Here is a 10,701-nt window from a genome sequence, read left to right on the forward strand (position 1 = left end):
AACATGGGCCTTGCTTTTGAGAGGTACCTGTTCTGTCTATTTCTACAGTATATTGGTACTGTACTGCAACCTGTGCAAATGTAAGCAGGATTAAAATTCTAATGTTTTAATAATTACCTACTTCTTTAAATTTCCATCTGCCAAATGTATTTTTGCTCTGTCTATCCTCTCTTACCAGTTCTTAACTTTTCCACAGTATCTCTTCTCTTTCCCTCTTGGCCGTTTGCTGTTCTCTCCATCTTTCAAATGTTCCCATCAAATGCCTAACTATTTTTTATTATTCTTGTTTTCATCTCTTTTATCTCTGCTGTTTTCCTTTAATACTACCCATTTCTTATTTTACACCAATTGTAACCTTCTGCTCTAACCACAAGTGTCATAACTTATACGCAGCACAACCAGGGAAGGGCTCAGGGCGCCATGACCAACATCCTAGCTCCTGCCTGTACCATACCACTTACACTGCCCACCCTGCCTCTTTCGCGTTTGTTTTCTTGTCACCCCCATTCCACTTTACTATCCCCCAGGCCTGGACTGGGATTCAAGTACACGGAGGCTTTAACTGCCCCCCCCCCATCAGCCCACTAATTAGCGACGTTCTGTGGCATTCTACGGAAGCCCCTCTGGCATTTGCCAGAAACCAGACATTGCCAGTCAGAGTCTGATCTCCCCTATTAGCTTCTTTTCTTCTCCTTGTTTGTTATAAATTGGTGAAACGCGATACGTCATCTATATAGTTAAACCACGACGCCGAACAACGTAACTCTATAACATCAAACTTTATTTACACAAACACACACATTATTAATCGCGCAACTAGTGAATTACAACGCACGCCCCAACCCCTTCGTAGTCACATGACTGTGAAATCCCAGCCCTCTTCCGGCGCGCTGGCTTGTGGGAAACTTGGCGCTGTACTGCGTGTGGAGAGAGCGAGGCAGCCAAGATGGACGCGGGATTTTTCCGCGTGAGTGCAAGGCCTTTGGTGAAATATACGTGCTTTTGAGGGATGTGTTCAGTTTGGATGTTTGTGTGGTATTCATAATGTAGACGCATGGAGGGGGGAAACTTTAGCTGCTCGGGCTCTGAACCCGGTAATGTAGGTCTTGGCCTATACAATGGCTGGGGTTCGCTATAGTTGTATGACGAACATGCGTAGTGTTAGAATTCACAGCGCAAATATAGGAGGTTATAGTGGACAGTTTGGCTTTTTTAATGTTTTTTCTAGTTTATATCATAGTGGATTGACTCACGCTTGGGTTACAGCTCCTAGACCAATATCCCCGTGTTCTCTTAGAGAGTGTGGGACTTGTAGAAAGCTTTCCTGCGTTGGCTGTTGCTGAGGAATAAAACATGTGTTGCCTAATGTGTTTGTACATCTGGAAACTGCACAAATGAAGTAGTTTGTTTCAATCTGGTCATCTAAACATCTGCCATGTGGTTCTGTTGTAACATGTAACACATTTACTTGGAGTGTTTGTGTAGGTACAGAGGCATTATATAGGGGAGATGTAAGTAACACTTTGTGAAGTGCTAGAAAGCTGTTATGTTCTGGTAAGAAAAGATGTTGGCTACACTTCCTGGAATTTCAGCAATTTGGATGTGCATCTTTGTGTATAACTTTCTTTATAAAGCACTACTTGGATATGCAGCTCTGTACAATAAAAAAGTATACACTGGAATGACAAACATTGTAATTACAACATTACAGAGATTAAGTGCAGTAAGAGACACTGAAAGAGAGAGTTCCTGCCCCTTAGTGTGTACAATCTGTGCCCATACACAGGCCAAAAAAGTAGATGATTTTGCCCTTTTGTTTATAGGGACCTCCAGCAGGCCTGCCAGACTGATATTGCATAAAATCAGCCAGTTAAAAAAAAAAAACACGTTGGGCAGAGATAGAATCTGTCCATTGATGCAGGCCTCCGGACAGCCTGCATACCTTACTGTCAGACAGTTGGATTAGCCTGATATTGCCCATCTCAAAGTTGGCGTATTTTGACGATCTCAACAAACGAGCAGATCTTTAAATGTATAGCTACTCAAGTGACTAGCTCTATGGATATTGAGCAATGGCCATAGCCTGCAGTGCACAGAGATAGCTTCGTGTTTTCCCAGCAACAGGTACACTTGGGCAGCATTCACCAGCTTGCGATGCTAGCTGGTATGATTTTCTGGCTACTTTCTACATTTCTACAGAAGTATTTATTTCTGTTCCTGGCCTAAAAATGCCATTTTTAACTGATTTGTAATCCTTTTATTACTCTTGTATATGGTTAATTGTTATTTGTACAGGATGTTTATTTTGGAACCTGAAGTAGGAAATGTGCCTAAATAAGTGGAGGCTGGTTTTTCTCTTGTAGTCAGTGCTCTGGAAAAAAATTAAACTGAGCTGCAGTCCTGTTATATTTTTTGGATTTTGCCACATTCCAAATCGTTTATAAGTATTTTATTTAGCTTGGTCTAACATTAAAGATTCAGACAAATATTGGAAAACTGCTTTGATTTGACCAAATAGGCAAGCAAACCCTGTGTTATGTGCATCCCTTTTGACAACCTGTGACCTGTACCACAGTTACTCTATTTGTTTGTGTGCTGCTTTGTTGCTGTGGAAATTTTACTATATTCTTTGTATGGACCTCATTAGGTCAGGGGTTCACAGTCTCTGGCAAAAAGGATGTTCAGCAGAATCCCCTTTAAATGTGCTCAAATTGAATATTGGGGCACACTGCCCCTTTAAGGTTAATTGTGTATTTGCATTTTAGGTTTAATGCTCATATCTGTTAAAGTAAGTTGCTTAAATAAACGGTCATATAGGAACATTGTTTTGGATACTTGAGCAGTTTTATGTCCTCTTTAGTGGCTATTAACAGTATACAAAATTATTTGCTGTTTAATAGAGAGCAGCAACCCAGACTAATCCCTGTCAGAATACAAGTAGACAATAAATAACAGGGCACTCCTTAAGAAAAATACAAAATGTAATCAGAACCCATTTAACAAACACAACACATGTTGGCCCTTGAGGGCCTTCGTCAGTGGCACATGCAACAAAAATTGAAAATGCAGGCTATAAGTAGAGGCATATAGGGTCTTAACTACCGACGGTGCTACCTGTTGACTGCTTCTGTAAAAACCTTTACTGATTTGATGGTCCATTATTGTTTTTTTTTTTCTTTTGGTTAGCCCTCTTAATATTTCATAGGCTATAAATCTGTAACATGCAGACTGTATATCTCGTTTAAAATCTCATAACATTTTGTGGTAGTAAAAAACACATTTCTGTTTTCTGATATTCAGGGTACAAGCGCAGAGCAGGACAATCGGTTCAGCAACAAACAGAAGAAACTTTTGAAACAACTGAAATTTGCAGAATGTCTGGAGAAGAAGGTATTTTTAAAGTTAATATGTATTTTTAAATGTATATTAATTTGTTTTTCTTTGTTAAATTAGTATAGTACAACACACATTTTTATGTATGTAAATTGAAAGGGGTCTTTTTAGAGGAAAGAAGTATTTTGTTCTCAGATTTTCATGATGCTTAAAAAGTTATCATTTGTGCGTTACTTATGCCAGGACAAGGGAAATTAAAACATTTGCATAGAATCATTTTCTTTCTAAAAGACATGTAAACCCTCCACAAAAAATTTAAGCAGTGAATAGCCTATGTGAACAACAGGAGAGGCAGTTAAAGATTTCAAAGTTTAACAGTAAGGCTGCAGCATTTCCTTAATCACTTAGAATTCATTTTCCTCCTCTAACCCACTCGGCCCCCTCCCTAAGGAATTGACTGGCTCTTGGCTGACTGAGCATGCTCAGTTCTTCTCAACTAAGGTTACCAAACACACCCTCCTGGCAGCCAGTGAAAAGATGGCACTGCTGGTCTCCATAGACACTCTGCTCTTGCAGAGTGGGTTTTCTCCTAACCTCCTTTACTGAGTTCAGTTTAACCAGTTGAAACAGAACTTTTTATCAAAGTAAGTTCTGCCTGTATTAGCCTGCATTCTTTCTTGCATGAGCCTTACTGTACATCTGCTGTTTGCAGATGTATGTCACTGAAGATGTGTGAGGGAGAATGGCTGCCAGGTGAAAGCTGTTGTTTGTTTAAGAAAATGTGATCGTACTGGTGAACGTTGGGGATATATGCAATACAAATGTTGTGGTTTGGGTGGAGGAGATGTGCCCAACTTATATACATGGTAGGAAATTGTAGGGTTTACATGTCCTTTAAGGTACTAAAAGTTAATATAAGGGTAAACTTACCCTTTAAGGAGGCAATACTTTTTTGTGTGGGTGATATGGGGTTGGATAATTTTGTTTGTTGAATGTAGAAATGTAAAAATTGGGTGTTTACTCCAGTTCCCTTTGACTAAGGCTAGGCTGTTTCTTCACCTGTGTAGAAACACTGGTGGAGAAAAGGCTGATCTGCTGCTTATTGTAAGTGCACTGACAGGCACAGATTTAGCCTTGCATGTACACAACCCAGGCAGGCTGACTCTGTGCCTGTCAGTGCAATTACTGTAAGATTGGGATAGCCTTTTTCTTTCTGCTTGCATAGAGAATCCTGGTGTTTTATTGGCCTAAGCATTTCATGTTATTTAAATGTTAGAAAGATATGCAATTATATGTGAAGTCAGGAAGGGGCAAATACTTTTTTAGATTACTGCAGGCTTTGTAGTTGGATAGTGCTTTTAGAGCAAATGTCTGCAATTGTAAAATATATGTAGATAATGTGGGGATTTGCTTTACAAAATCAGTATTCAAGCTGGATATTGCAGTTTGGCAGATAAAATTGCAGTAAAAACTGGACTTTGTCCATCCATCAACATACATGTTGTGTCAAAGGGTAGACATAGAGTTCTGGGGAGCAAATTAGAAAATCGAAACAGAAAATAAGCTTCAGTCTGTGCAAGCACTTTCTAAACACTTATTTCCCTGTATCCATAGGCAATGATGGTCTTGACTTATCGGTTCCACAGATTCCGTAAACTTTTTTTTTTTTTTTTTTTTTTTTAACTTTATAGGTGGATATGGGAAAAGTAAATCTGGAAGTAATTAAGCCTTGGATTACCAAACGTGTTACAGAAATCCTAGGTTTTGAAGATGATGTAGTGATTGACTTTATCTTCAACCAGCTGGAAGTAAAGGTAATACCCATCGTTGAAGGGTTTGAGTATTTCTTTATTTTTCCCCCTATTTTAATAGCATGTATTTTGTGAGAGCATTCACTGTATTGAAAAGTGGATTTATTTGAGATGAAGGTACATGGTATGCAGTCTACAGTTCAGGAAGACGTTATTTTATTGATGTTACTGTGTGACATTGTTGAGTTAGATGGCAGTTTTCTAATGATGATGTGATTTATGATTTAAAAGGCTTGAACCAAAATGGAAGTTATTCCTTGCGTGTGAAGTATAGCACCATCAACTAATTAGGGCACAGCAGAGTGAGTGTCCAATGTCGCTCTGACCCATCTCTTGATGATGCAGTGTATGTTTTGGAGGTGAGTTGTGTTACGGTGGCCAAGAACAAAAAAAAGGCAAACCAAAGTAGTAATAGATAACGTTGTGCGTTAGATAACATTGGTTTAAAATATTTTACCCAATGTTCTTCAGGGTGAAAACATAGACATCAACGAGATACATTCCTTTGAGCAATAATGTGTATGGTTGGATTGCATTCCTTCTGTACCAAATTTTTACTTTTAAATTGGTCACTTTGTTTAAGTTGACAGCTCAGAAAAGATGTGTTGTGATTTTACAATAATGCTTCCAAAGTTTTTTTTCTCTCTCCTCAGCAGAATAGTTCACTATTCGCCTGTTCAAGCTATTGAAATGAAAGTATTTCTGAAGTTTTACTGCTACAATTTTTAAAATAAACTTTAAGGGAAATGGGATGTCTGAGTGAGCTTATTTACTAAAACATAGTCTATGTATTCGTTATTTGTTAAATACACTGCATCTCCTTTGTGTTCAAATGCGCACAGAGGACCATTTTTATTTTTTCACTGCTAACTTAAATTGCAGTTCAATTAAAATTTCTTTCATGCCTAACTTCAGATCTACATTTTAATTGGCTGTATTTATATGCAGCTGGGTTATTGCTGTAAAAATTTTCAGTATAAGGTCCTGCCTGACTTTTAAATTTCCTTCTGCTTCATACCTGCATCTATTATATTTATGCCATGTTAGGAAGGGATTCCATGCTGCAGCCTGCCACAGGGTATATATAGACCTACAGGATGAACAGAATGTTCACAAGATCTTCTGTAATTTATTGGTAAAGGTCTTACTTAGGTTCCATTTCTATTATTTTTTAATGCGAAGCATGAGATTAATGCGTAGAACATTGATAAACTTATAATATTGGCTGTGTACTCATTATTGCTTGTTCGTTTTTTGCAATTTAGATAAATGATATAACATTAAACTCAAGGTGGTTGAGTTGCTGTAGGCAGTCGGAAGCAAGCCAAGCGAACACCTTTCTCTCCAGGGGGACTTGGAGATTCCAAATATCCTCTCCCCAAGGTCCCGAGAAGAGGCTGAAGACTGCTGGAATCTGTATTTTGTGCTGTTGCGCTGTGTTTTTCACATGGAGCCATGTTGCTTGACTATGCTCTTAGTGTTTCAAACTGCCCACTTCTGTTGAGAACTCAACCTTTTGTGGACGACACAAGTTCTTATATTACCCATGAGTTCAGTTAGTGGATTTTACAGGAGCATGCATGCAAACCTTTTATTTGGTAGCTAGGTTTGTAGGTGCTAAGTGATTCTTCTGATTCTTAGACATTTTTGTTTCATAGTCAAGTTTTATAACACAATTTATCTTAAGGGGTTGTTCATCTTAAATACTTTTGGAATTTTATAGATAGCAAAATTCTCAATTTGCAATTGGTCTTTTTTGTGTTTTTTGAATTATTTTTAATGTTTTGTTCTGCACTATTAGGTTTAAGGTGTTTTCTGGTTGCTAGTTTTTACTTACCCTTGCAACTAGGGAACAATTTTGAGATTGAAATAGAACATGAATTAAGAGGACCTTAAAAGAAATATGAGCAATACATAATAAGTCGAGCATTACATAATAAGTCTACCAATAGGTGAAAGTTGAAGCCTCACAACCTATTTTTTAATTATTTTTGAGTGCTGGGTCAGTTATCCCAACAGTCACAGCAGAATTTCCAGATGCATGCTGGAAAGAGCCAAAATAGGACGTTTAATAATTCAAAAAAATACAAAATAAATTATGAAGACCAATTAAGATGTACATCTATAACATACTAAAAGTTAATCTAAAGTTGAGCATCTTCTTTAAGCACATTAGTAAATAATGTTATGCCCCAGTAATGTAGATTTAGTTTCTCTTAAAGCAGTCCAAAGCCAAATTTTAATAATTGAAGGAATTTTGGCTTGCAACATTTAAGCCAGACATCAGTGAATTAAACTAATTTGTTGCACAAATTCGTAAGTTAGTGTCAGGTACTCTAGTGAAAAAAAAGAAAATGGAAAAACATCTCCATGCACTAAAGTTGTATCTAATCCATAAATCTTTGTTGTCTCTTTGCAGAACCCAGACTCCAAAATGATGCAGATAAATCTTACAGGCTTTTTAAATGGCAAAAATGCTCGAGAGTTCATGGGTGAGCTGTGGCCACTACTGCTGAGTGCCCAAGAAAATATTGCTGGTATACCTTCCGCATTTTTGGAGCTTAAAAAGGAAGAGATAAAACAGAGACAAGTAAGAGTTCAAATACATTTACTTTTTTCATACAAATGTTAAACTTGAGTAAAATTTTATTAAATGCCGAGCCTTTTAGTATAAAGGTATCTTGTCAGATCTGCTATAGATTGTTCCTCTTTTAGTGCTAAAACTTTGTTTCACACACACATCCTTCTGTAACTGACATAGTAACCCTCTAACTGCCTGCAAATAATTACAGTCCAGATGAAGTGTACGTTCCCCCAACTCAGTGTTAGATTAAAAGTTACCTTCATCAGAGTGCTGTAAATATGCTGCAGCTTTGATCCTTTATGTACCTGCAATTTATATAGGTTGTTGATATTCCTTCCCTATAAGTGCACAGCACTACCATTTCTGTTCACCATGTATTGGGGCTAAATACTAGTTAATTTTTTTTCGGTTGTACACAGGCTATGATATATCCGTTCTTATCTCCAAAAGGGACTTCTGTCAAAATTGCATAGGCTGTGCATAAGAGCACAATGAGTAAACAGTGTTGTGGGTGGCAGTAAGATCTGAGATACAGTAAACTAATTTACAAAAGCTGTATACATCCATTACTTATATGCAGTACAAATTTTGATAATTTTTAGCATTGCACATTTTTATAGCATGATGCTTATCTGCATAAGTACTTTTTCTGGCAAATAAGTAATTAAAGGAGAAGGAAAGGCTTTGGAAAGTTATGACACCTTTAGATAAAGCCCCCTGGTGCCTCCTAAAACGCTACTGTAATTTCCTTCGCTGAGATCTCCTACTGATTTAATCCTTCTTGAAAGATTTGTGCCGTTTGTAAGGCTGGCGTCCATTTCCACTGCGCATGCGCACAAGTTTTTTTTTTTTTTTCTTTCCCTCAAACACTGACCTCGGCGCGTCACGCTGCTCTGTGAGATGTAAACACAGGGATGGCTCTGCAGATCAATGCATCCGCTGGCCCAGGAATTTTTGTGCTAGAGAGCAAAACGAAGTTGCACAGAATGAGACCAGGTACTTGGTTTTGGGGCAGAATATTGCAGAGTTCAAGGTTAACAAAGCAAGGCACAGCTAAGCATGGGCAAAGTCTTACTAATAATATCATGACTAATTTGGAATTTTATCTGTTAAAACTTGGCTTCCGGCCATTTGAAAAAAGGCGATACGGCGATGCAGGGGAAGTATGCACTATGCGGCGATCGATCCTAGCCTGACTCCTTCCTATACAGAAGGAATCAATCGATCCTTTAAATGTTGCTCACGAGTAAAAAAAAGTTTGGGGGGACCCCTGCCTTAATGATTTACTTGTAGAAAATATTAGTGAAGATTTACTACTTAGCCCTTTTAGGGCTGTGACACTGGGGGAGATTAGTTGTGCCACGTCAATTCTCCATTGTCGCGGGCGACTAATCTCCCCGCAATGCCATCCCACTGGCTAGAATGTAAATTGCCAGTGGAATGGCAAAACCCCGCGCCGCAATTTGCCGAAGTTTCCTCTCAAGGCAATTTCGGCGACTTTGGCAAATCATGGCGCCGCGTATGCCATCCCAGTGGTGATTTGCATTCTAGCTGGTGGGATTGCATTGCAGGGTGATTATTCGCCCTCGACAGCGGAGATTTGTTGTGTCACGAAAAGTTTACAGAGGCTGTTACCCTGGAATCCAGTGTGGGTATAGTGATATGCTATTGATATGAACAAATATTGTATTTACATACAAATTTCCTCAAAACTATGCCATTGTAGGTATTCAAACTAACTCCTATATAATGCACAATTCAGCAGAAAAGTGCTGCAGAAAAGCTATTTATATTGTTAGTAAATAATGAAAGCCTAGACTATGCTTCTATCTACTCGGGCTTAATGTACAGTAGTGGAAAGTTTGTGAACCCTTTAAAATAATTTTTATATGAATGTGACCTAAAACATCATCTGATTTTCAAACAAGTCTTTAAAAGTAGATGAAGAAAATCTAGTTAAACAAAACAAAATATTTGGTCAAAAAATGATCCAATAACATATCTGCGTGTGACAAAGGGTAAGTGAATCGTGCTCTCGGTATTTGGTGTGAGCCCCTTGTGCAGCAATAACTGCAGCTAACTGTTGATCAGTACTGCACATCGACTCGGAGGAATTTTAGCCCGTTCCTCCATACAGAAAAGCTTCAGCTCTTGGATGTTGGTTGGTTTCCTCACATGAACTGCTTGCTTTAGCTGTTGCCTTTACATTTCACTTGGATTAAAGTCAAGACTTTGGCTTGGCCAGGCCCAGATGCGGCAAAACAAGCCCAAATCAGAACACTCCTTCCACTATGTTTCACAGATATGGTTCTTATGCTGGAATGCAGTGTTTTTCTTTCTCCAAATGTAACCCCCACTTAGCTCCATTGCCAGATTTCCTATGGATGCAGAATTTTTTTTAAAAATATTAGACAACCTAGGGCCACCCTAGGCAGAGGCCCTTGAGTGCCTTAATATAAATATGGCCCTGTATAGAACTATTGCTTGCACTGCAGTATATGCAACATTTGGTGCTGTTTGTCATCTTTAATATACAGGTAATGGGATCCCTTATCCAGAAAGTTCCGAATTACAGAAAGGCCGTCTCCCATAGACTCCATTATAAGCAAATTATGATTTCCTTTTTCTTTGTAATTTATAAAACCGTACCTTGTACTTAATCCTAACTAAGATATAATTAATCCTTATTGGAGGCAAAACAATGTTATTGGGTTTATTCAATATTTAAATGATTTTTAACAATGGAGATTCCAATTATGGAAAGATCCCTTACCCTGAAAACCCCAGGTCCTGAGCATTCTGGGTAACAGGTTTCATTAAATTTCCAGAAAGATGTTCTGTGTTTACGCCATAAAATATAACTTTTAATAATTGCTAATTAAAAAGACCTGGGGTTGTGGCTAATGACAGCCGCGTGTTGAGAGAAACGGGTGGGAGAGCTGGTGCAAATTGTGTTGGCTGTAACTATCTGAA

The 10,701-nt window shown here is 38.3% G+C and overlaps 1 protein-coding gene across 7 annotated transcripts in view; it reads left to right on the plus strand.

Annotated features, from left to right (window-relative positions):
* Positions 1–825: 825 nt before the first annotated feature.
* srrm1 (serine and arginine repetitive matrix 1) overlaps positions 826–10,701 on the plus strand; it is a 41,902-nt gene continuing 32,026 nt past the window's right edge. For 2 of the 7 annotated variants that reach the window (XM_031895839.1, XM_031895836.1), the window contains exons 1-4: positions 826–967; positions 3,301–3,390; positions 5,025–5,147; positions 7,564–7,734. In XM_031895839.1, coding sequence (XP_031751699.1) covers positions 947–967; positions 3,301–3,390; positions 5,025–5,147; positions 7,564–7,734 — 405 coding nt within the window. In that variant the 5' untranslated portion in view covers positions 826–946. 7 annotated transcript variants of the gene reach the window in all.

Source organism: Xenopus tropicalis, chromosome 2 (genome assembly GCF_000004195.4).
Source record: "Xenopus tropicalis strain Nigerian chromosome 2, UCB_Xtro_10.0, whole genome shotgun sequence".
NCBI classification, from domain to species: Eukaryota; Metazoa; Chordata; class Amphibia; order Anura; family Pipidae; genus Xenopus; species Xenopus tropicalis.